This window comes from Apodemus sylvaticus, chromosome 2 (assembly GCF_947179515.1).
Source record: "Apodemus sylvaticus chromosome 2, mApoSyl1.1, whole genome shotgun sequence".
NCBI lineage: Eukaryota > Metazoa > Chordata > Mammalia > Rodentia > Muridae > Apodemus > Apodemus sylvaticus.
In genome coordinates, this window is record NC_067473.1 from 8814614 (window position 1) to 8842073 (window position 27460).

Sequence of the window (27460 nt, forward strand, 5' to 3'; positions counted from 1 at the left end):
TGCTCCTGGAGCTTAGGCAGAGTAGCAAAGCTAGAAGGCAACAGGCCTCAAACTCACCATGATCTGCAGGCCTCTGCCTCTGCCTCCCCATTGCTGGGATTAAGGGAATGCGCTACCACACCCAATTATAAAACGTTTTCGCTGTACTAATATAGGGGATAGAAGAGATTGTTATCACATGGCTTTTCTACTTAAAATCACTCTGTATTTTATACTCTGTTTTGAAGTGTGCTAGGTCCTTGACAGGTCGCCAAACAGATTTTTACCGTTTGAAAAGTACCCATCCTTCCCCTGCTTCTTGTATTTTAGATAATTTCCATTTACACCTTGGTAGACAGGCAGAATTTGACACAATTAAGCAGAGACTGAAGAAATGTGGTGTTTTCACTCAGAGCAACGTTTTATTAAGAGAATTCAAATGAGACAAGTAACTTTTATATCCAATGACCATAGTAAACACTCAACATACATTGATAATTTTAATAGAGCAGTATAAGTTTCCTTCCTTCAACATCACCGTGACTTCAAGGAGAGCTATTCATGTGTCCATCATCTTAGGAGTAATTATAATATTTTAAAAAGCCAATCAATCTTCACATTTTCTCATGTGTTACAAAGACTGAAATACAACGTTTCACAGGCATAAACAGAGAATGGTTTCCTCAAGCCAGACACAAACTTCCCAAGCCTGCCAACAAAGGATGGGAAGTCTTCAATGGCTCTGTGGTTTGAGGCAAAGGAGCTCAGGCAGAGACAGAAGAATGATACAAGGTGTCTAAGCAAATCACTTTAGAGTATGTTTGGGGAAATCTTTATATGTGCCAGGCTCCCTCTGCTAGCTGCAATATGAGGTTAATAGATCACTGCTCTTGCACTCTGTAGGTTTCAACAACAAATGCTCATCTGCCGCTCATGATTTCTCTAAGGAGCAGTGTAGCTGGACAGCACTGGCTCCTGAACTTGTAGTCACTACTAGTGCAGTAAGTTGACGGTCTGGAGAATCAGCAGCGTCAGTCAGTGGCACACTCCCGTGGCGATGTGCTGGCTCATGGGAGGCTCCACTTCTTCATTTCTGCACAGACTTGCTTGGCTATCATTATGCATGACCGTCAACTTCAGTGAATGTGGCATCCAAGAATGAAGGTCAGAAGTGACAGTCATATTTTGATCCAGTCTTAGAAGTAACGCACTCTGATTTCTCTTGAATGGCATGTCACTCAGACCAACTTTAGTGTGAAGTAGAAGACTGTGCAGGGGCATGAATATCAGGAAAGAAAGATCTCTACGACTGTCCTGGATGTTACATGCCCATATATGATGAAGACAGAAATTCTATCAGTAGGCTATAGTTCTGCCTACTAAAATGAGTCATAAAATGTGGCAATTTGACAAAGGGGAAGATACTAGAACCTAACCTAATTGGGAGAGACAGGAAGGCTTAAGTGCACATAGTGGGCTGCCCTGAAGAGGGGATTTACTTTGCTAATTTTTCCAAGCAACTCCAGTTTCATCAGGCCAGTAATTTCTAACCTTGGAAACGTAGGCAACACAATTGGGATGAGCTTCATGTTTTACTGATTTAGATGAGGGCTGTAGTGTCATGTGTTCTAAAGACTCATAGATTGAACTATGTGAAACATAGTTGAATAACAGAGTGTTTGCCTCACAAGAGCAAAGCCTTGAGTTCAAACCCTAGTAACACACACACACACACACACACAGGATTCTAATATGTAAGTAGGGTTGACATCCAATACTATATTCAAATCTAAGACTTGTTACTTAAAAAGCTTAAGATTCTATCAGGAGTTCATTATGTGGTAGGCTGGCAAAGTCTTCCTACTAACTGCCTGGAACAGATTTCTGAAGAAATCTCAGGGTAATTTCTCAGTATTATTCTACAGACAATGTAAAAGTTTACCAAAAACAATATAGAATCAAGGTCTCCACTGGCATTATATTCTCTGACATTGTTAATGAAACTCTGCCTATGTCTACCATGTTCAGCGATCTTTCTTTCTCCCTCCTTCCCTTCCTCCCTCCTGCCTCCTTCTCTCCTTCCCTCCCTCCCATCTCTGTTTGCTGTTACTTAAGGGTTCTAAGGTATACAAACCTTAAAAATGTCTCCTTGACCAGAACTATGGTAATGTACACCTTTACTCCCAGTGCTTGGGAGGTAGAGGCAGGCAGATCACTAAGAGGTCACGTCTCGCATGGTCTGCATAGCTAGGTCCAGGTCAGCCAGGGCTGCATAGTGAGACTGGCTCAGCAAACAAACATCTTCCTGGACTTGCAAGACATAACTGCTATCTAGTTCTGTCCTAATCTGACAGTACTGCATTGCTAACTCCTTTCCCTGCCAGTCTTGTAGCGTTTGGGTCTTGACTCTCTTTTCCTCTCCCTCTGAGCCACTAGCAATCATGTCTTTTACTTAGCGCTCTTCCAAATCTCTATTTTCCAGTCCAGGAAAATACATTCAGGAATTTCACTTGTGTGGCCTCCTGTTAATTCAGCACGCTTAGACCCGTCAGTTCTTTCCGAAGCCCCCTTCCAGGAACCTTGCTAGGCTCTGTCTCTGTAGTATTGAATCAACCCAAACTTCATTCTTAACAGTTTTGCCTATTTATTTACGTTTATATGTGCGGGCATTTTGCCTGAATGTGTGTCTGTGCACCACGTGTGTAGAATGCCTGAAGGGGCCAGAGGAGGACATCAGATCCCCAGAGCTACAGTTACACACAATCGTGAACCACCACGTGGGTGCTGGGAATCAAACCCCGACCTCTGGGAGAGCAGCCAGCGCTCTCGAGTGCAGTAAGAAGGTGTTGATAGTTTGATCATGGTTTGATTTGCTTTTTATTCAGCAGTTATTGGAGTATAATCAATAAAATGCATATATTTAAGAAATATGATGTTTTGGGACACACACACAGACACATACACACACACACATACACATTATACTCTTTGGTTGAACATAATGCTTCTAATAACTAATTGTAGAAAAGAATGAGTCCAGAGGCTGCCACACATGGTGGTACATGTTGTTGTTATTTACTATTGCCTATACTGCTATTGCCTGCTTCCTATGTACTTCCAGACAATACTTTAGAATGTTTAGGACATCACTTAAGATTTGGGAGATTTCACATGAAATACATTATTTAGTCATGTTTTTAAAAAGCAGAAGGTAATTGATAGGAGGGAGGTGCCTGGTCTTATTGCAACTTGATGTAGTTCATATCTCTGTGAGGTCTGGCCCTTTCTGAAGGGAAACGGAAGAGGAGTGGATGCGGGGGTGGGGGGGTGGGGGGCCAAAAAGGGAAGCGAGAGGAAACTGCAGTGGGGATGTAACATGAGAGAAAAATAAATTTTAAGAATACATTACTTTAGATTGTAAAATAATCAGAATAATAATCAGAAGGTGAGGCCACAGAAGCCCCACCTGTGTAGAACTGGCTAGGAGTGAGCACCACCCGTCCCAGTGGCCACCAGGGACACCAAAGCTCCTATCATTCATTCTTGCCGGCACCAGAGGCTATGACTGGTGTCCCAACTGCTTCCTTTCCCCATAACCCCATCAACAGGTGGTCAGCAAGTCCTCTGGAGTCGAGCATTTCTAGCTGTCTCTTCTCTCACGTGTTTTGTTCTTAGTTCAGAATCTCAGTACTCACAGAGGTCCATCTGGTTCACCCATCACGAACAACCCAAGTAAACTGGCGTTATTACTCTTTTTTAAAGACAAGGTCTTACTTTGCATACCTGACTAGCTTTGAAACTCACTAAGTAAAACTGGTCAGTCCTGAATTTGACTTTACAGAGATCTTCCTGCCTCAGCTCTGGGAGGCTGGAATCAAAGGTGTGCTCCACCACACAGACACACACACACACACACACACACACACACACCCTTGATGATACTATCTTATCTAAAGGAATTCACTGGCTGAATTAGTTACCTTTCTCCTTGCTGTGACTAAGCACTTGGCAAAAGCAATTTAGGGACTAGATTGTGTATTTTGGCCAGCAGATCCAGGGTGCAGTCAGGCAGCCAGAGCTGGTCCCGTTGCATCCATATTCTGGGAGCAGAGTCCAAGTTCTGGTGCTCAGCTCAATTTCTCTCTCTCATTCCGTGTAGGATGAGTCTTCAAACTTCAATTAAGCCAATCCAGGAACTCCCTTACAGACGTGGGCAGAGATTTGTCTACAGATTTTGTCTACAGATGATTGTATATCCTAAATGTTGATGCCATCACCAGAAGCAGCCAAGGAGGAAAGTCAAGGTAACATTCTCGAGGGAGAGACTGAAAGAGAGACTATGTGAAAACACTACTGACTGGCTTACTCAGTTACTGGTCTTACACATCCCAGGCCTGCCTGCCCAGCCGTGGCACTGCCCACATCGGGCTGGGCCTTCATTTGTTAGCATTCATTAATCAAGAAAATGCTGCCCAGATGTAGCCAAGGCTAATCTGAAGGAGAAGAGTCCTGTTAAAGTTGACAATGCCTAACCAGCCCAGATACAGAGTGCCGCTACCTCCATCCACTGGTCTCTACACACCATTACGGTCTTACACTCCCAAGGTGCTCCACCCCTGCCAACCAGCTCTGCTAACCAGATAGATCATTTGAAACATCTGGATCTTTATGCCTTGAATCCACATTGGGTTTGGAAACAGGATCTCTCATTGGCTTAGAGTTCACCTACTGTATATATGTCTGGTGAGGCTGACTAGCCAGAGTCCAGGATTTGCCCCCCTGTCTTCCCAATGCAGGGATTAGAAACAGGCATCACCACAACCATGCCCAGGTTTAAATAACAAACAAACAAACAAACCCCAAACGTGGGTTCTGCAGATCAAATTCACTCCCTGGATTGAGCTGTTTGCCCGACCTGTCTCAAGGGAGGCTCTTTGTTCCATTTTTGCTTAATTCTCATCCCCCTCCCCTTCCCTCCCTCCATCCCCCCATGTGCCTGCCTTCTAGACTCTCATCTCTATCCTCTGCTGCACCCTAGATGGCCCTCTGGGATATTATCACATTTTATTGTACTTAGTTGTACTTGATGTGCTTCCATTAAATTACAAATCCTTTAAAGATACAAGTTATGCCTTGTTTGTCCTTATAGCTGTTGCCTATGCTTGATGCATATTAATAAATATTGGCTAGATGAATAGATAACTTCAAATGATTACTTGCAAGTAGGTTACTTTTTAAGATGTATTTATTTATTTTTATGTATATGAGTACACTGTAGCTGTACAGATGGTGGTGAGCCATCATGTGGCTGCTGGGAATTGAACTCAGGACCTCTGCTCCATCCAGCCATGCTTGCTCAGGCCCAAAGTTTCATTAACACCTTATATGTAAGTACACTGTTGCTGTCTTCAGACACACCAGAAGAGGGCATCAGATTTCATTACGGATGGTTTTGACCCACCATGTGGTTGCTGGGATCTGAACTCAGGACCTTTGGAAGAGCAGCCTGTGCTCTTAACCGCTGAGCCATCTCTCCAGCCCCAGTAGGTTACTTTTTTAAACAGGCTGATCAACTTGCTAAAATCCCATTTATGCCACTGATCTGTTTTTGTTCTGGGAATATGCAAGAATAAACATTAAAATTTTGAAATAGCGTGGTCTCAAGTCAATGTGTACCAACAGTGTTTCCCCATTTTTATTCTTAGGAATTATGGCACATATTACCTAACACCTAGAGGCAAATGATTGATAAGTAATTTATGAGTCAGCTAATTATACCATAAGTAGGACACTCATCAGTATGGCTGACGGGCATGGCTTATAAATAACACTAGCTTATAGCTGTCAATCCTCTTAATGAGGAAAGGAATACAAAGGGACCTTTAAAAAGCCAGTTATGAGTCAATCAATTTTTACTGCAAGAAGGAGAGTAAATGGAACTATTCCAGGTAATATATTTTGAATTGCTTTCTTGAAAGCCACAGTAATATTGGAGTCAAAAACTAAATTCACACACACACACACACACACACACACACACACACACACGCACACACACACACAGGGAATGAGCCATGTGGATACCTGGTGGATGGGCACCCTGGAGAAGAAATAACCAGCCGGTGTAGACAGAGGTCAGATGCTGGCAAGGGCAGGAGTTTCATGGGACAGCGGGAAGGCCAAGGGCCAGAGTGCCAGAGAAAGCACGCACAAAGAAGAAAGGCAAGTGAAGAAGGAGTTGACTGGACTCAAGCAGAGCAGTATTCTAGGGGAGGGCAGAAGCTGGGCAAGACCATGCAGGGCAGACCTTCTCTAATTAACAGCCCGCCAGCCTGTTCTAGAGCAGGTATTTAGTATCCTTCCTATCTTGAGATGATAGCCATACATGTGCACATACATATGTGCACTTAACTTCACAATAACCAATATATGCTGATGTAAAAGCTGATACAGGACTACAGGTTTTCAGGATGAAAAAAAAGTGTCTAGAGATCTGTCTCAGAACAAGGTGAATATATTTAACAGTGATACAAGATGGTAAATTTTATGTTCCATGTCTTCTATTTTTTTTTTTTTTGTTTTTTTTGGTTTTTTTGTTTTTTTGGTTTTTTTTTTTTTTTTGAGACAGACTCTTGCTTTGTGGCTTCTCAGACTGGTCTTGAACTTATAACATCTCTCTGACTCAGCATCCCCAGTACTATGATTACAGGCATGCACTTTTACATTAATAATAAAGTAATGATAATTACGACAATGCTCTATTCAATACAAGGTTATATAAATACATAGAAAACAACAACATTCTGCACACAAGAAAATGGTTAACAAGCAAACAGCATGTTAAGTGAAAAAAGCCATAATGATAGTTCATATAGTGTGTGATTCCACTATACAACATGCAGAGTCTAAGTAACTCACAAATTGCTTCATTGGAACACAGATCAATGGCTGTCAGAGTCTGGACACGGAGTAAATAGGAAGCAAATACTTAGTGGGGGGGTGTGATATCCTTTGGGGGCATATCATGCAACTACTATGAATATACTAAATACCACTCAAGTATTGGTTCAAAATGACTAACTTGGGGCTAGGGAGACATCTCAGTGGGTGCGATCTCCTATCTCTTGCTATATAGGCATGACAATCTGAGTTTGAATACTTGGCACTTACATTAAAAACTGGGCATGGCTGAAGGACTGAACGTTGGGTGAGGTAGAGACAGGCAGATTCTGAGATCTCATAGGCTAGTTCTGTGAGAGAGATTGTCACAGAAATAAAGTAGAGAGCAATAGAGAAAGGCCATCTAGATACACACATGCTCACACCATACACAACACACAACATGTACACATAAAAACTGATTAATTATACATCAGTTTAATTTATTTCTTTTTTTTTTTTAGCTTAAGGAAGGAAGTTTTCAGGAGGGCAGGTGTTGTGTAACTTTTCCTGTGAGCTATGAACAAATGTCTAGTCACTAATTCTCCATGGAAAGGCTACTAAGGACGACCAATGAAGCAATTCTTTAGTGTGCGAGATAATACATTTATTGGGGTTACTTATAGGTACATGAGTTAGGAGCTCATTACAAGACTATGAGCAACTCAAAGGTGACACCTCATGGAAAAGAACTCCCCATTACCACCCCATACCCCAAATAGGTGTAGACTCCCAACTCACAAAAGTGGCATTCCTGGAACTCCTGGAAAACTTGCTGGCAGCTCCTCAGCCTGGATAGTCCACTCTCCCTAGCAGTTGATACTGATTATATAAATGTGAGGGGCAATCTTCTAATTCTGAATCTAAGATGCCTTGTGGAATTCTATGAGCATGTCTTAGGGTTTCTATTCCTGCACAAGCATCATGACCAAGAAGCAAGTTGGGGAGGAAAGGGTTTATTCAGTTTACATTTACACATTGCTGTTCATCACTAAAGGAAGTCAGGACTGGAACTCAAGCAGATCAGGAAGCAGGAGCTAATGCAGAGGCCATGGAGGTATGTTTCTTACTGGCTTGCTTCCCCTGGTTTGCTCAGCCTGCTCTCTTATAGAACCCAAGACTGACAGCCCAGGGATGGTACCACCTACAAGGTGCTAGACTCCTCCCTCCTTGATCACTAATTAAGAAAATGCCCCACAGCTGGATCTCATGGAGGCACTTCCCCAACTGAAGTTCCTTTCTCTGTGATAACTCCAGCCTGTGTCAAGTTGACACACAAAACCAGCCAGTACAATTGACCCCTTGTCAACTTGACACACAAACACATCACTATTAAGCCTCAACCCTTACTTTCTTATTCATTCCCCCAGATCTAAATAACTTTAAAATTCCCACAGTCTTTACATATTAAAAGTTCAATTCCTTTAAAATGTACAATGTCTTTTAAAATTCAAATTCTTTTAAAAATTCAAAGTCTCTTAACTGTGGGCTCCACTAAAATGCTTTCTTCCTTCAAGAGGGAAAAATATCAGGGCACAGTGACAATCAAAAGCAAGAATCAAACTTCAACAGTCCAGTGTCTGGTATCCAACTCATGATCTTCTTCACTCCTCCAAGGGCTTGGATCACTTCTCCAGCTCTGCCCTTTGTAGCACACAACTTGTTTTCTAGGCTCCAGGTGCCTGTACTCCACTGCTGCTGCTGTTCTTGGTGGTCATTTCATGGTACTGGCATCTCCAAAACACTGCTGTCTTCCACTGTAACTAGACTACACCAATAGCCTCTCATAGGCTCTCTTCATGGTGCCAAGCCTCAACTCCTTTGCATGACCTCTTCAGTCCTGGTCCACCAATTGCAACTGAGGCTGTACCTTCACCAGTGGCCTTTCATGGCCTCCTACAGTGCCAAGCCTCAGCTGTTCTTCATGACCCCTTCATGCCTTCAAAACCAGTACCACCTAGGTGACTCTTACACATTACCAAGTCCTGCTTCTGCACAAGGTACAACCTTGGCTATCTCTGGAACACAGCCTCTCTGTGCTCTCAGAAAACACCTCCCAGAGGATGTCACCTCAATGATGCTGGTCTCCTCTTAATCACCACTAATTTTTTAGTTCCAGCTAGCCAGCATCAATAGTTCCCGTAATGTAAAGGTTTTGCTTTAGTAGTTCTGGTATCTTGTTAATCATAGCTGATTCTTCAGCCCCAGCTAACCAAAACCACAGAATCTTCATAATCAAAACAGCAATGGCTTTGATAAGAGTCTTTAATCTTCCCTCTGAAATTTCACAAGCCAGGCCTCCATCTTTTGTACTCTTCTCAACATTATCTTCCAAGCTCCTACAAAGCATCTTACACAGCTCTTAATATCCCAATCGCTTTTCTAGCTTAAAGTTCCAAAGTCCTTTCACAGTCCTCCCCCAAAACATGGTCAGGTTGTCACAGGAATACCCCACTTCTGGTACCAATTTGTCTTAGTTGGGGTTTATAGTCCTGCACAAGCATCATGACCAAGAAGCAAGTTGGGGAGGAAAGGGTTTATTCAGCTTACATTTGCACATTGCTGTCCATCACTAAAGGAAGTCAGGTCTGGAACTCAAGCAGGTCATCAGGAGCTGATGCAGAGGCCATGGAGGGATGTTTCTTACTGGCTTGCTTCCCCTGGCTTGCTCAGCCTGCTCTCTTATAGAACCCAAGAGCACCAGCCCAGAGGTGGTACCACCCACAAGGGGCCCTCACCACTTGATCACTAATTGAGAAAATGCCCCACAGCTGTAACTCATGGAGGCATTTCCCCAACTGAAGCTCCTTTCTCTGTGATAACTCCAGCCTGTGTCAAGTTGACACACAAAACCGGCCAGTATAGAGCACCAAAGGATCTTTGTAGGATAGGTGGTGGGGGTGCATATGTGCCTTTAGTTCTAGCACTCTGGAGGCAGAAGCATGTGGATCTCTACGAGTTCGAGGCTATCCTGGTCTACAGAGTGAGTTCCAGGATAGCCAGGACTAGTTAGATTTAACTTTGACTTGTGTAGCTCTTTAAGAACACCAATAATTTAAGTTTAACTTTAGGCTAAACAACTGAGAAGATCATCAGAATGGTAGATGTGATAAGAATATAATCACACATTGGAACTTCAGATGTATTGTTTATGGTGGTAAAGCGTACTTAACATAAAATGTATCTTATTTTTGTAACCATTTTTAATATTCAGTAACATTAAAGATATTCACATAACTATGCAACCACCACCATTGTCTAGCTCTATACTTTCCCATAATTCTAGGCAACATATGATATCTGTAAAATGAAATTCATCCTCGGAGCCATTTTTTTAAATGTCTGGCTCAGCAGTGTTCCCCCTTGGATATCTACAACTCTATGCCCATTGGATCACACTCTAGATTCTCTTCTCCTAGCCACTAGTACCCACCATTCCTTATTTATCTCACTGCCTCTACATAGTTTTGCTTGTTTGGGGAATTGATGACAGTTTGGCCCAAGCCAAATCAGTATGGTAGATGTATCTTATATGATACAATACCTCTTAGCACTTGTTAGTGATCTTTTCTGTGTACAGAAACTAATTATCATCCTGTTAAAACAAAATCACTAATCAGATGTTCAGGTAGTACATTTACTTTGAAACTATTTGTAAAAATTTTCATTTTTCTTTGAATGTTAAATTGCACAGGAAACATTAGGTAGATCCCTCAGAGGATGTCAGATCTCCTAGAACTGTGTGTGTGTCCTGGGAAGCAAAGTTAGGTCCTCTAGAAGAGTGGTCAATGCTCTTAACTAATGAGCCATGTCTTCAGCCTCCCTTACATTTTTCTCTTAGCGATTATAATATTACATTTCTCTCTTCTTTTCTTCCCTCTAAACCTTTCCACTCAACTCCAAAGTCACAGACTCTTCTTTCTTCTTTCATTGTTTTTGTGAAAGTGTGTGTGTGTGTGTGTGTTTCTAAATATAGCCTGCTCAGTCTATACGTTACTGTATGTATGTTTTCAGAGCTGATCGGTTGGCTTGGCACCATACAACCAATTAGTGTGCTTTTCCCTGGGGGAAACCCAAATTTCCCATTCCCATCTTTCCTCAGTTGCCTATAGTTCTTTGTGTAGGGTTGAGGCCTTTGCCCCACCCACTTTGACATGTTCATTGGTGTCATCCTTGTTCAGATCATGATTGGGCAGTCATGTCGGTGAGACTTTATGGGTGCAGCTTCTGACATTAGTAGGAGACACCATCTCACAGTAAGTTCCCCGATCCTATAATCTTACTACCTCTCTGCCCAACTTTATGCGATATTCCCCAAGCCTCAGGTGCAGGAGTATTTTGTAAATATGCCCAGTGGGACTGGGATCCACAAGTATGCATTTTGATTGGTATGGTTTTCTGTAACAGTCTCCATCCCTGATGAGGAATATGGACTATACTTCCCTGTGTGAATGAGGACAAATGTTTATAAATGTTATTGTTAGGGATCATGATGGTTTAACACAGTGATTGTAGATTCTCCTTCAATAAACACAACTTTATTAGCACTGGGTAGTTAGCGAGGTTCCCAACACCAGGAATGGTTCCCCTCTGATTAGAGAGCTGTTGGTTAGTGCCAAGGTACACCTGCCACCACTTCACCCTTAGGGTCATCGTGCCATGCTGCTCATCGAAGTGGCTCATGAGCACCCATAGCTGGGTACGTTGTCTCCCTCCTTTGGAAGATTGCATGGTGCCTTTTGGTACCATGAAAGCTAGTCTTCAGAGAAGGGACATCCAGGTCAGTTCAGGCTCTGGGCCTGTTTCTGAAGTTCATGATGTCTTCAACAGTAGGCATTTTCCTTCTACCTGTCTCCTACCAGTATTCTAATGCTCATTTAAAGATGAAGATCACAGCACTTGAACTAAACAGAGACTAATATGCTGAAAAGCTATAAAATATTAAGCTTTAGGAATATAGATTAAGCTGGGCAGTGGTGGCGCACACCTGTAATCCCAGCACTTGGGAGGCAGAGGCAGGCGGATTTCTGAGTTCGAAGCCAGCTTGGTCTACAGAGTGAGTACCAGGACAGTCAGGACTATACAGAGAAACCCTGTCTCAAAAAACCAAAAAAAAAAAAAAAAAGGAATATAGATTATTAAATTTTGTCCTTTCCAAGCTCCTCTATTTTTTTTATTTCCATTTTATGTGCATTGATGTTCCGCCTGCATGCATGTCTGTGTGAAGATGTCAGATCTTGCACATACAGATAGTTGTGAGCTGCCACGTGGGCCCTCTGGAGAGCAGTCAGTACCCTCAATTGCTAAGCCCTCTCTCCAGCCCTGCTTTTGTTTTTATGAGCCCTTGTTTCATAAAATATTGTTAATTCAAGATATTAAGAAGTGTGTTCCTGCCAGGTGTGGTGACGGCATGCCTGTAATCCCAGCACTTGGGAGGCAGAGGCAGGCGGATTTCTGAGTTCAAGGCCAGCCTGGTCTACAGAGTGAGTTCCAGGATAGCCAGGACTATACAGAGAAACCCTGACTCAAAAAACCAAACAACAACAACAAAAAAAAACAACCAAACAAACAAACAAACAAAAAAGAAGTGTGTTCCTTTAGTCCAGTTTCCTTTTTATTGGATTAAACAATTTCAACAACAACAACAAAAATTTCAAATTGGAGGCTGGAGAGATGGCTCAGCGGTTAAGAGCACTACTGACTGCTCTTCCACAGGTCTTAAGCTCAATTCTCAGCAACCACATGGTGACTCACAACAATCTGTAATGGGTTCAGGGGCCCTCATCTGATATGTCTAAAGACAGCTACAATGTGCTCAGATAAATAAAATAAATAAATCTTTTTTTTTAATTCACAAATTAAGAAAATGGGGGACAACTGTGTTTGCTGAGAGTAGACTGAGGAATTTAAGAGTAAACAGTAAGAATGACCTGGAGAAGAATTTCCCTCCTGCACGAGTTTTCCCTCCCCCGTAAATTCCCAGCTAGCGGGCATTTGGGACAGGGCTTACCAACAGGAAGAAATGGGAGGGCGGCATTAGAATCTCAGGAATGGAGTGAATCTTCACCTTTAGTTTCACATAAATTATACCAGGCACAAGTGTTGGGACTCAATGGTTTGTGTAACAAGCTGGAAACTCAGGACCTGTGGGTTATGTTCACGAGTCTCATGTTTGTTGCTTCATGTGAGTGAATCATGTTCACCCCCTGTGTTTTATTTCACTTCTCTTCCCTTGGTTAGGCTAGTGATACTAAATCACTTCCTAAGATAGCTTTTCTTTTTTTTAAGAAAGGAATAAATGACGCTAAAGGCTGTGATAACCATAGCTTTTGCAAGAACAGATGTAGAGGCACAGGTTAAATGTTCTGCAAATGAACTGTGAACAGAGAGCATGAGAATGAACATAGACACTCCTGAAACCTCTTTCGGATTATTAACTTTTCAAAACTCCTTGCCGAAACCACCAAAGTACCATCACTCTCTAGAACACTATTTGGCTTCTTCTAGTTCCTCATGTATTTCTCTACAGTGGCTAATAAGTAGGAAATGAGCTCAAAGAGGTAAGACAGGAGGGAAGAAATTTCAGTGCAGAAATCACCAGGTTTAACTAGCTTTATTTTCTGTGTGCAAGTATGATGCATACTACCGTATGCTAGGATGGAACTCGGGCACACCAGGCCGCTTTCCCAGGAGAAAAGACTCACAGAAGCTAAGTGATCGGCTCCATGTAACGTGTTTGAGCAATCTCTCTGACCTGACAGTCCACATTCTATATCTTTGTTTGTTCTGTTTAGAGAAAAGCTAGATTTGTTTATATATAAAGTCAACCAAACCTATCCCCAAAAGTCAGGCTGCTCTCAGGATTCTCCTGGTGGCCACATGGGCCGCACTCTAACATCTCCACACACTGCTACATGCCTGCTTCTGGTTCTTTACTAATCAGATTCTCTGGCATCCCACCCCAACCCCACCCCTTGCCTTCAGCTTGCCAAAACCTAATCATACCTCATCTGAGCATACATTCCGCTCCTGCCCTCATTACTCTAATGGCTTGTGTCTTGGTTTCCAAGTTCTGATTCCTATGAGAAGCAACTGCTCAAGTCACCCTCCTATACCAAGCCATAAGTCCCTGGCCAGTTTATATGAATTAATAATAAGTTGAGTGATAATGTAAGTGCCCAAACACTCCGGTGTAGCTGAAGATTGTCAAGACACTAAACTTCCCTGAAAACTATGCTATTTTCCATAGCTCCCCATCTATCATAAAACAAACTCAGCAGACAATGGAAATGCATACTGTCATCCCAGTCCTTGAAAGGTGGAGCAGGAGGATCTGGAATTTATGACTGTCTTTGTCTGCATATCAAGTTTAAAGCCTGCCCAGACGGCTGGAGACCTTATCTCAAAAAGCATGCAAGCAAACAAACCAACCAACCAGCTTCCCCCAAACAAGGCCTCCCTCCTTTACCTTCTCCTTAACTGTTTTGTAAAAGCTACTGCCATTCTTCCTATCACTTCCAATAACATTTAATTTTCTTGGAAAAGAATCAACACATGTGAATAGCAAAATATTCAAAATACAAAAGGATGCATAGCCCTCCCCCCCCCCATAATGTTGTTACACATTTATAATCCCAGTATTTGGGAGGCTGAGGAGGGGGACTGTAAATTTGAGGCCACTTTCCCTACAGAGCAAGTTTGATGCCCGCTTTGGCTCACAGTGAGACCCTGCCTCTCAAACCACATACTGTAAATAATGATATGCGCTACAGAGGTGACTCAGCAGGTAAGAACACTTGCTTCCAGGAGACCTGAGTTCAGGTTGTAGCACCACAGCAGGCAGCTGGGGTCTCCTGTAACTCCAGCACCAGGGAATCTGACACCCTCCTTTGGCATCTAAGGGCACCTGTACACATTTCAGGTGCTTAGAACACACACTCTCTCTCTTAAACAATTAAAGAAAATCATCTTATATTCTCAAGGCCCTTTAAGAGGCAGCCACAGGCAATAGTTTTTGAAGTACTCTTCAGAAAGAAATGATTTCATTATACAAAGTTTACACACATTTAAATTTTAAAGAAAAACATAGTGTATCCTAAATGTACCTTATTTTCCTGGCAACAGATAGACATTTGGGACAATTCCACGTCAAAATACACAAATTGCTTTTATTTTAAAAAAAAATAGCTTCATAGAAAGTTGTAGTTTTTGTCTTGTGTGTGATGCTAAGGTGAACCCGGGTTTCATGGATGGTATGCAGATGTCTAACACTGAGCTATGTCCCCAGCCCTAACTTTCGTCAATTTCTATCCAGCCTTCTTCCTCTTTATCCCCATGTCAGCGGGCTTCTGTAGTCTCTCCTTCCATCCGGGTCTTTGCACTTGAGCGTTGCTACCTGGGCCACTTCCGTTGCCTCCAGGCAAGGCTTCCTGGTAGCTCTCACTACTTCGTCCCTTTATTCACAACTTAGTTTTTTTTTAAAAGTCAGGTCAATATTTTTCTCAATTTCAGTGGACTTCTAACATCAGAACCCTTTGGCTGCCCAGGTCCACAGTATCAAGTGTGAGTCCTTACCTAGGTGGTCTCCTTCTGGAGGCCAGTCTACTGTGGAGCCATGTATTCGTACAACATCTATGTAGACTGCTGCCCTGCTGCTCCCAACCTGTCTCAGCCCTTCTCCTGCCTGGGTGTTCTCCTTCCTGTTCAAATTAGATCACTTGTTCTTAACACCCCCCCCCCACACACACACATAATCCTTCTCTGTCTGTCTTTTTCTCTCTCCTCTCTTTCTCTCTCTCACACACACATACCATATAACCTCTCTCTCTCTCTCTCTCTCTCACACACACACACACACACCATATAACCCTTCTGACTCTCTCTCTCTCTCTCACACACACACACACACACATATACACACACATACACAAACACACACATACCATATAACCCTTCATATTTTGAGTGTCTCCAAAGACATGTAGACTGAAAGAAGACCCAAATACATTTAGGATATTCTAGATTTTTTAAAATACATTTGTGTGTGGGAACAGGTGGTTGCGTGAAGGTTAATTTGAGGAAAGTTCTCTTCTTGCGGGGAACCAACGGGTCATCAGGCCTGGTAGAAAGCACTGCGCCATTTGATGGCCTCCCAAATATATTTAGAAGAGGGAAGGAGGAGGAAGGGTATAAGGGTGGCTAAGAAAGGGCTATGGGAAGATGAACACGAACAAAGGATATGCATGCATGTGCGAAGGCACCAGAGTCAAATCCATTATTTTGTATAATTTTTAATTGTAAGAAAAGCCTGGGAATGGCTCAGTGGGTAAGAGCACTGACTGCTCTTCCAGAGGTCCTGAGTTCAAATCCCAGCAACCACATGGTGGCTCACAACCATCTGCAATGGGGTCTGATGCCCTCTTCTGCTGTGTCTGAAGACAACAGTGTACTCATACATAAAATAAATAAATAAATCTTTTTAAGTAAGATTTCATGTATATGAGTACATAAATGTATACGAGTATATATATTATAAAATAAATACATCTTCTTTAAAAAGATTTATTTTATGTATGAGTACACTGTCTTCAGACACACCAGAAGATGGCATCAATCCCAATACAGATGGTTGTGAGCCACCATGTGGTTGCTGGGAATTGAACTCAGGACCTCTGGAAGAGCAGTCAGTGCTCTTAACTGCTGAGCCATCTCTCCAGCCCCATAAAATAAATCTTAAAAAAAAAAAGTTAGAGAAAGGAGCTAATCATCAAGGACAGCTACGCCTTCTGAAAAATCAATGAACTTTTCAGACATATTTAAATTTTTACCTCACCTACACTTAATGCCAGAAATAGCTGCTGGGAACTCAAGCAACCCTCAAGCATCGCAAGAGTTTTCTCATATGGAAAAAAAAAAGATGCCCTACAAAACACCAGGGCACATCAGACCCAGCCTGCTACCCATCGGACTGCTGATAGTTCGTATAAAGCACACTATACATTGTTTGCTAATCAGTAACTGCTTTTCACATTCTTTGGACATATGAAAAGTGTAGGTGGTCACAGTGGCCCAAGCCTGTGCTCCCAGCACCTGTGAGGCTGGGGCAGGAAGACCACCATGCACTCATGGCCAGCCTGGGTTACTAAGTGAGACCCTGGCTCAGAGAATCCAAAATAAAGCCTAAATTCTTTTGCTCCCATTCAGTGAAATTTAGGCTGTGTAGTGGGTTAAATTACTATAGACACTCCTTTTAAAAGTTTATTTTAGAATTGAAAGCATTTCTTGGAATGCCTTGAGGGAAATGGGTAGGAACGTATTAGGTGGATTCTTTTCTGATTTTAAAGTGTAACTGTATATTGCTACTCACATTTGTTGTCTTCGGTTTTCTTTTTTTAATTAAATTTCATGGTGCGGCCTAACATCAGTTTAGGAAATGTTTCCTGCATTGATATTTCCTATCTTAAGCAAATTTCCTGGCAACCTGTTCTGTGAAAACATGTATTTTTGTTTGTGGGTGTAGGTGACCAAAGTCAGCCCATGTACCAAATCCCTCAATTGTGCAACAGTCCCACCACAAACTCTCGTCCTTTCGAGAGGCAGTGTGTGTTGTTAAGAGTCAACTTGCATTCTAGTACTGACGCTACTGGATTATGCTGTGTGGGGGGGGTGAACTTTGGGTAAATCATTTCTATTTCTGAAAGGGCAGATTGCATCAGCATGTTCTCTGCTAAGAGTCACAAATTCTATTCTACGAAAGAATGTCACCCATTCAATTCTGAAACCGTGAGAATTTAAAGATTAGGGAGCTATATTGTCTTCCTCTTGGCAGAGAGGGTGTAATGTGAAGGACGTACTCCGAATTAAAAGCTTTCACTCACTGAAGTTAGAAGAGTAAGCCCTTTCACCCAAGTAACGATTGGCTTCTCCTAGCCAAAGCGCCAAAGCCTTGGGCGACCCTCTCCAAGGCACTAAAGAGCACCTAAGGCAGTGAAGGTGCAGGGGCTCTACTACAGTTCCCAGCATACCTCTGTCCCACCCTGCTCCGGGCACTCCGGCAGGCGGGGTCTTTTAGTCCCAGCCCGCGGCCGGCGGTAGCGCAGAAGCACTTTGGGAATCAGTTTTCCCTCCCCGCCAAACCCAGAGGCCGCAAGCCCCATCCGAAGTTTACAGTCTGACCCACTGGGCTTGGCCGGGCTTCCAGACGCAGGACGTCCACCAGAAGCCAACCTCACCGCGGCGAGCAGCGAGCACCAGGGAGAGCCACGCCCCGGATGCGGCTTCCAGCCACTCGGAGCGGACGGGGGCGGGCCCGGCAGGCGAGCGGGGGCGGCTTGGTCTTCGCTCTTGGGGCGGGGCCGCCGTACGGGGCCGCGCGTCTGGGTGGCGGCGGGGGCGCGCCCGTGGGGAGAGGCGGCCGCGGCTGCTGGTGGGGGGTGGGGGGGGAGGCCGAACCGGGAAGGGGGCAGGGCGAACGGAGAGCCGTGTTCCTGAGGCGGCGGCGGCGTCTCGGACTGAGGAGGGCGGGGAAGGAGGATGGGGCAAGCTGGGGGTTGGGGCCGGCGCTAGCCCGCAGCTCGCCTCGTAGAGGGGAGAGCGGCGCTGCTCTTTAAGTTGCGCGGGGAGCCCGGCCGGTGCCGCCGCAGCCGCAGCCGCCTCGCGCGGCGGGGAGGGAGGGCGGGCGGGCCGGAGCGAGCTGGGGAAGACGGAGCGGGCGCTGCGGCGCGCGGGCGGGCGGCGGGGGGGACGCGGGAGGATGGAGCAAGTGGAGATCCTGAGGAGGTTCATCCAGAGGGTCCAGGCCATGAAGAGTCCGGACCACAATGGGGAGGACAACTTCGCCCGGGACTTCATGGTGAGTGTCCCTTCTCGTCGGCGCCTCGTGTCGCCGGCCGCCGAGCTCCCTTCGTCTCTCCCGGCCGGTCGGGGCTGCCAGCGCTTTGTGTGCGGTGCGAGGACAGGCGCGGGGCGCGCGCCCGCCCGGGCCGCGAGCGCCGTCGGCGAGCTTGCGGGAGGCGAGGTCACCCCCGCCCCTCAGCCTCTCTCTTCAGCGGCCCGGGAGCGCAGGGAGCGGCCGCCCGGCCCTGCCCGCTCTGGCCCTGCCGCCTGCGACTACCTATTGTCTCCCCGGCCGGGCGGCGGCGGCTGGGGTTCGGGCTCGCCTTCCCACGCCTGCCTTCCCCGCCCGCCCCTCCGGGGAGGGTCGAGGCGAGCTGTCTGGCTGCGGCCGGCAGAGCGGCTGGAGGCTGCGGGAGAGCGAGGGTGTAGAGCATGAACTCGCTGGGTCCCCGGACAGATGCCGGCCTTGGTCCGATGGACGGCAGGACTACGCCGGGTCTGAGTTCACGGTGATTATCTCACCGCTTGCCAAAGGTTGACCATAAGGAATCTCACGGTTTGCCCGATCTCCTTGTATCTGGTCAGGTTTCTTTTCTTCCTGGGACCCAGGTTTGAGGTTGCTGTGAGGCCAATGTGACTTTAGATTGAAGGGAGTGGGGGGTCAGTGTGGATGGGGGTTATCCTGAAGGAAGCTCACTCCGGACTTGAGGGGATATTGCCGAAGCCGGAGGGGATGTGACTATCACTTCCTATCCGGGGTGGGGGTGGGGAACTTGGGAACAATAGTCCTGGTCGGGTGGAGGCGACTATATGGGCTGAAGCCCTGAACTGACTGGGAGATAACCTTCCCGTCCCCCCTTTTCCGCCACCCGCCACCCCCCTTTCCGCCCTCTGCTCGCTCGTGTAGGCAGGCTTGAGTGGAGGTGAGGGTTAAAAGTCTAGTACGTGAAATTTCTCTAGGTGCGTAATTGGAGGGAGGGTATCGGTTCCGAAGGCGTGGGACCAGAAGCTGATTTCCTACATGACCCCCTCCTCGCTCCTTTTATTTTTCTGTTGGACAATGTTCCCTCTAGGGTTGTTTCCCGGCTTTGGAGGCGGTGGTTGCGGCTGCTGCTCCTACGGATGTTGCGCAAGACTGGGGCGTTGTAAACCCTGGAGGTCTGGGGAATGGAAAAGGAAATGATGGGACTTTGGGAAGTCCTTCGCTCTGTAGCGGGGGTTGGGAACAGCAAATGAACTAGGGAAAAATTTGCCCTGGACAAGGTGCACTTCTAAGAATAATCAGTTCATCTGAAATTTGGTTATGAAAAGCCATATGTGGTTGAGGTCTATAAAAATGAGTGGCTACGAAACATTGACTAGTTTTTATTTCAAAGTGCAAATGAAGTGATTTTTAGTACTGAAGTGGGTTTTCCCATTTTAAAGAGATTTCTACCTAGTAAAACTTTAGTGTTAAAATTGTTAATGGCTTGAAAAGTAGACCGTTGGCCTTGCACAGTATTAGTAGTGTTGTGGGGCTTTGTGACTTCCACCTTGCAGATTTATAAAAATAGAAAGTAGGAACAAGACACAGTGAGGACTGAAAATGTAGAGCAAAATCCAATTATTCCTTAATTTAAGCATTTTCTGATATTTAGGTGATATTTTGGAAAAGGTACTTTTCCTCTTCTTACCATGGAATTTTGATGGTTAGTGTCTGTTGAATGATACCATTTGCAAAAGTTGGAAGGAGTCCTTTTTTACTACTCTGTAGTAATCGTAGAAGAAAAACGTTTATTTAGGTCTTTCCTGGTCATAGAAGGGGCCATGTGGCCCTGGCTGTTTGTTGCATGCTTGTCATCTTGCTGTCCTGGACATATTCTGTCAAGGATCATTGTTTGGTAATGCAGGCCATCGGGACAGGTGCCCAGTCCCTGCACTTTTGGACAGGGGATATAGCCTTAGGGTTCATGCTTTGGAGATGAGTCAGGGATTCCTATTGGAGATGTCATTTCACAAGAACCAGATGTGTTCCCATTCTTCTATAATACCAAAGTATAGCTAGGTAGTTCTACTTGAGAGATTTGATGACTAAAGCTATTCTTTTATAGGGCTTGCTTTTTTAATTTCCTGACTTGATAAGCAGTAGCTATAATTATGACTGTTGGCAGTTGCCTCTGCTTTTTCCCTTGACTGGAAGGCTGGAAAGGAACTGTCCTCTGTAGTGGAAAGAGAATCAAAGATGAGCAGATGAATTCTAACTTTTGTTATTCTTAAATTCTGAACTGGATTTAAAATTCCATTTTAAAATCTTAACATTGTAGAACTGAGTTTTAAAAGGTAATATCACTATTATAACTGTTTCATTATAAAGTAATAGTTTCAAAATTGCAAATTATAGAATTATAATTATTAACAGTAATGATGTAACCAGTAGTGGTAATTAATACTTTACATTTGAGGAAATGGATTGGGCATCCATCCTGTGGGCCTATTTTGAGGATGGAGCTACTTTATTATTCTCCCAGTATCTGTGTTTGTGATAAGTCTATGTCACAGTAACTACATATATATGCCTTTGTAAGTAGTTGGGAGTTTTTATTTTGTTTTAGTGGGGCAGGGAGCTGAACTCACTCTGACCCAAGCTGTCCTTGAACTGGTGGCAGCCCTGTCTCAGCCTCCCCAGTACTTCGAGGAAAGGTTTGAGCTGCCATGCCTGTGTTATGTTCTGTCTTTTGGTTTTTTTTTTTAATCTTAGATTTTGATAAGTGTCTTTTATTAATTACAGCTACTTTCTAGGAACAATTTAAACATGTCACAATGTGACTATTATAGTTAAACTTTTAATATTTAGCCTATTGTATTTTTGTTAGATACTTTGATTAACATGAATAGAGCCTCTACATTGTTTATTCCTAATACATTTTTATAGGAAGTACACAGTCAGAGGATACAAAACACTTATATATGCTTACAACTTTAAAAAGTTACTTTATACAACAGTCAGTAATGTATAGATGTGTGTGTGTATAATTATCTTCATTTTTTATTTAATGGTTTAAAAATTGTATCTTGCTTGCTTTGGATTTTTTTTTTTTTTTCCATTTTGGCTTGAGTCTGGATCTCATCCATCCTAGGCCAGCCTTGAACTTGCTATGTATGTTAAGCTCTCCTTGTACTCTGGAGCCGCTTGCCTCTACCACTCAGGTGCTACAAGTATTTGCCACTATTCCTGACATGAATTTCTTGGTTACTATTGATGATAGAAGATTGTCTGCCTCCACAAGCATGTGGTGGTCTATCATGTAATTCCAGCAGTCGGGAGATGAGGCAGGGGGATTGTGAGATTCAGACAAGCCTAGCTTATGTGAGAGCTGAGATCCTGTCCTAAAGATGGACAAAGGGAAGGAGGAAAGAAGGAATTAACTATAACTTATTCTTCTTGGCCTTGACCTGTGGTACCTGTTCTCTCCAAAGGAGAAACACAGACACTAAGGTTTTGTAGCCAGGCACATTATGCTTGACATGCTAATTTTGCTAATAAAATAAACTAATTTGTGACAGGTCTGGAAGGTGCTCTTTACTCTCCAACTTTCAGACTAAGATGATGGTACGCATCAGTACTTCACAGTTAGGTGTTGACTTTTATTTTTATTTATGTGTACAGCTATTTTTTCCTACATGTATGTTCAGTGTACCACATGCATGTCTGATGTCCAGAAGATGGTGTCAGTTTCCTGGAACTGGAGTTATAATTGTGAGTTGTCATTGGGTTCTGGGAATGGAACCCCAGGTCCTTGAGACTAGCCAGTGCCCTTAATGGAGTCTGAAACAACTCTCTAGCCCTCAGAGTTAGGTTTTACTTCATACCTGTTCCCTGAAGTTGATTGAGGAGCGGCAGCCTTGAACCATGTATTGAGGACCAGACAACCAGTATAGAAGGTAGATAAAAGGTGAGATCTGAGACAGGTAGGTTTTGGCCTGTGAGGAGAGGGTGGTGGTAAGTCCACTTAATTTTAGCGGTAAGCCCCCTCCGCTTTCGTGATAATCTTAACTATATTTAATATTTAATATTCTGTAGGGCCATAATGGTCATTGTACACTGATCCCTAGCAGGCATGCCTAACCTTTTGACATAGCAACACCAAGTTGTCATCTATAAATTCACATTGGAAAACCACGCAGTTGGGTTAACAAAATAAAACCAAAAAAGTTCCAGAAAACTCTCATTATGTTTTAAATGAGTTTACAGTTTGCTGTTGGGCCACATTCTTCTATTGTGTACGTGGAAGCTACAGGTTGGAAATACCTTTCAGGGTCACAGGGAAAAGTGTGGTTACTGAGAATAACAAATGTTAGTTTAACATTCTTGTGGTCTTCTTTTCCCTTCCTCACACCCTGCCTTCCCAGCCTGCTTTTTAAGATTACTGTAAGCCTTATCTTACTCAGATATGTTCTGGTGGAGAAACTGAAAGATACTACTCTGAATCTCTGGAGGCCAGGCAGTGGAATGTCTTATGAAAGGTAGTTGTTTGGCAAAAAGGGTTTTATCTGAATTAAGTCACGGAAACTAGAGTATACGTGGCATATTTGATGAGGATTAGCAAGCCTCTAGCCCAGGGTTGGAAGTGCACACTCATGGTCCAGCTCCGAAGGCTGAGTGAGGGTCCTGAATTGAAAGCTAGCCTGGGGAAAAAGAGAAAGAAAAAGAAAAGGGATGTGTCTTAATGATTCACTAGGTATGGATGTGATATTGTGGCTCAAGGATTTCCAGCTTGGGATGCGATCATTCAAGCTAGAAGGTACCATTTAGTACAGTGGGTGAAGGAATGGGAAAAGAAAACAAGTAGAGCTGATCAAATAAGACGATAGGAGAAAGTTTCCGACATGTTAAATGCCTGTGAAGTGTCCGGTCTGGGGCTCATATGGGCAGCAGTCACGAGGTTGGAGGAGGGAGTTGAGCGTCCTGAGTGACTAGACTGATTGAGAGCAGCACTGCCTTACTAGGATAGGCCTTGAAAATACGTCGTGGTTGTTCCTGGGAAGGTGCTGTCACCGTGGAGGGGCAGGAGCCAGGGATGTCTGAGAAGGCTGGGAGGGATTTCAGAAAGAAATTGTCACTAGAGCTAAATTATAGTGCCTGAAGGCCTGGCAGGGTGCGGTTGAGAAAGCACCCACTCGGTTTGATGGGTGGGAGGTTTGCCATCTAGAAAAAGCAGTTTGAGGTTAGGCTATAGAAGCCAGATTACAGTCCTTGGGAGAGAAAATAGGTGACATAGGTATAGGGTTTTTTTTTTTCCATCTAGTCTAACATTTTGAAACTAGATGGTAGAATCTGAAAAAAGACAAGTTTTGAGAATATTTTTTCTACTATTTATTATCTATGCATTTATTTTAAGTACAAATAGGTAAAACCCTGAAATCTTCAGATTTGGTGCTTGTGTTTGGAATTTTAGAAAACACAAAGAACTACTGAAAGTATACAGAGATCTTAAGCTTCAGAGACTTAAGAAGTATAAAATATTGTTTATTCAATATTGTAGCCTATAGAGTTTTTTAAAGTTAATAACAGCTTTACAGAGATAAAATTGCCTACCACTGAGTTTATTCACAATGTGTAGTTTACTAGTTTCTAGTATAGCCACAGAGTTGTACAGTCATTACCATAGTCAATTGCGGAACATCTTAAGCACCCCAAAAGAAACCCCTGCGAATGTTGGCGGTCACTCCCCCCTCAGTTACCCACCTTCTTTCTGCCTTTGGAGACTTGCTTGATCCGAACAGTCTATGTTAGTAGAATTGGAATATTTGTGGCTGACTTTCCATAATATTTTGTTTTATTTTCTTTGTGCTCTGCCCCACCCCGATTTTGTTCCTTTGCTTTGGTGTCTGAGTGGCCAGGTGTGTGGCTGTCCTCTTGCTTGAGCCTCCCACTGCCACCACACTAGGCCGACATGCTTTCCAAGATTCATTCATGTTGCAGTGCATGCTAATAGCACTTTATTCTATTTATGACTGGAATATAAGCTGTTATGTGGAGAGTGCATTTGATTTATTCATTAGTCTGTTGAGGGTATTCAATTGTTTCCCCTTTTGGCCACTGTGAACAGTAATGCTACTGTGAATGTTTGTGTGTGACTTTGTGTGGGCCTATGTTTTCAGTTCTCTTAGATGGAATTACTGGAATTGTTTAGCTGGTTGAGTTTCTTCCAAAACTGTATATTTAACACCCCACATAATAGAATCTATGTGGATCCCAGTTTTGCTGTATCCTCATGTCTGTCTGATTATTGTTATCCTTGCAGGTATGACATAGTATCTTGGGTTAGCTTGCAGGATTTTGTGTATGTAACTAATTTTTGAAAGCTAGTAATAGAAAATATTCTTTCAGTCCTTAAAATTGAGCTGAGCTTCATGCTTAATGTTATTGTTTGTGTTCAGACAGACATACTTAAATTTTAAATTTCACAAGTGGTAGACAACCTTTTAATTTTTCAGAGTTTTGAGAGAATACACTGACAATTTACTTAATGTGTTAATTTCCTAGAATGATTTACTGCATTTATTTTTAGAATATTGCTGGTTTTTCTGTTTTTGTTTTTTCAGTGTTTGTCATCTAGTTTAGAAAAGGTTTTGAAGGCCAAGCAGTGGTAAATCACACCTTCCAATCACAGCGCTCAGGAGGCAGAGGCAGTGGGTCTCTGTGTTGGAGCTCCCTGGTCTACAAAGGGAGTTCAGGAAAGCCAGCACTACCCTACCTTAAAGAAAGAGGGAGCCAGGCAGTGGTGGTGCATGCCTGTAATCCCAGCACTCTGGGAGGCAGAGGCAGGCGGATTTCTGAGTTCGAGGCCAGCCTGGTCTACAGAGTGAGTTCCAGGACAGCCAGGCCTACACAGAGAAACCCCGTCTCGAAAAAACCAAAAATCCAAGAGGGGGGGGGGAGGAGGAAGGTAGGTTTTAAGGTTTTGAAAGGATGAAAAAAATTAGCATTCAAATGAGTTTAACTTCTCATGCATTAAACATGTTCATGTTTCTATACCACTCATTTCATTAATCTCAAACATTTATATTTCTGATTTCCCTCATCTGAAAATCTCTTTAAGTCTAGAGCATGTAATTTTTGATCTGGCCCTAAGCCTTGACTGTAAGTGCTGTGGTCTGTTGCATGTAGAAATTATAGGCAAGTGTACTGCTATTAAGACAGATTTATTTATCAGGTGAATTTTTCAAGAGGCCTAAAAAGGCCATAGTAGTCTTAAACTACTATGAGAACTATTTCTCCCCTTTCCTACACACAGGTGTGTCACACAAACGTGGCAGTGATCACTAAGAAAACATGATAAATAATCAGATTGGTCAATAAGATGGCTCCAGAGGTTAAGGCACTTTGCTTAGGACCCGAGTTCAGTCCCCAGAACCCATGGGAGGGAGGGAAGGAGTGAGGGAGGGAGGGAGGGAGGAGGGAGGGAGGGAGTCCTGACTGTCATATCCTCTGATCTCCACTTGAGCACTGTGGCATGCATACATAAGTTATGTATGTGGAAAGGTTAGCTCATACTGTTCTTGCAAATGACCAGAGTTCAGTTCCCAGCACCCACATCTGGTGGCTCACATCTGCCTATAATAACTTCAGTTTCAAAGGATTCTCTTCTGGACTCCTTGGGCACCTATATTCACATGTGAACACACTGACATATATAAACAGATGAGTGCAAAAAATTATTTAAAACAAAAAAAGCCAGACTGAAGTAAAACCTTTAAAATAAGGATGCTTTGTTATTTGCAGTTTCCTTTGCATAAATCTGATTCTGTGAGTGCTGCTCAGTATGCTTAGAGACTCGGGGTTCATCTAGGTGGGACATACCCCATAAGTCATGTACTGTTTATAGGTATTGTGTTAATAAAGTACCCAATAAGTACAATCTAGATAATTGTGTCCCTGTGGTTTCTTGTGAACTGGTGGATGTTTGGCAGGTAATTACAAAGCCGTTCTGGCCTCCAGTGTCTCCTCCCATTCACACCGGTCCATGGATCATTCTCACTTCCTTACATATGTTAAAGTGCTGTATCCCTAGGCTAAAGGGTGAGATATTGGTGAAATCAGGAGATATGCATTCCATCCTCTTCCTTATTTCTTTTAATACACCCTTACAGAATACATTGGAAGCATGATTTTTTTTCTTTGTTTTTATTATTGGGTATTTTGGCTATATTGGGGACTCTGTAGACCAGGACTTGCCCTCAAACTCACAGAGATCCACCTGCCTCTGCCTCCCAAGCACTGGGATCAAAGGCGTGTGCCACCACCGCTGGTACACAAATCCGTTTTTCATTTTTTACCTCTCTTCACCCTTATCTGGTCTACTCAGGCTCTACATAGAGAGACCTTGACTCAAAAATAAATAAAACAACTTTTTGTTTGGTTGTCGCCAAAACTGGCCTCAGACTTGCGGTAGTCCTGTCTCAGCCTCTTCAGTGCTGACATTACAAACTTTCACCACCATACCCTGACAATTAAAAACTTAGACCCTACCTAAAGTGTGGAAGAGGACATGTACTTAACTCCCACTTTCTGGGATAAGTATATTACTGTAGTTGATGTAGAAGCCACTTGTTCTAACCCCTGTAGAATTAGATTTTAGTACTATATAGGAAAAGGGCCTTTGATTAGATTTGAGTTGAAAACATGCTAAAGTAAGCAAAGCGATACCCAGTTGTTCTGAACTAC

At 43.5% G+C, this 27460-nt stretch overlaps 1 protein-coding gene and 1 pseudogene across 4 annotated transcripts in view; one reads left to right on the plus strand and one right to left on the minus strand.

The window, feature by feature from the left end:
* The window catches only part of LOC127677244 (neuroepithelial cell-transforming gene 1 protein-like), a 42552-nt pseudogene extending 24478 nt beyond the window's left edge, over window positions 1-18074 (minus strand).
* A 417-nt stretch (window positions 18075-18491) lies between these two features.
* The window catches only part of Ptpn12 (protein tyrosine phosphatase non-receptor type 12), a 67453-nt gene continuing 58484 nt past the window's right edge, over window positions 18492-27460 (plus strand). The window contains exon 1 of one of the 4 annotated variants that reach the window (XM_052173102.1): window positions 18492-18769. In XM_052173102.1, the coding sequence (XP_052029062.1) occupies window positions 18671-18769 (99 nt within the window). In that variant the 5' untranslated portion in view covers window positions 18492-18670. Of the gene's footprint in view, window positions 18770-19006; window positions 19263-27460 lie in introns of those variants that run through there. The other 3 variants (XM_052173103.1, XM_052173105.1, XM_052173104.1) reach the window with 3 other exon arrangements.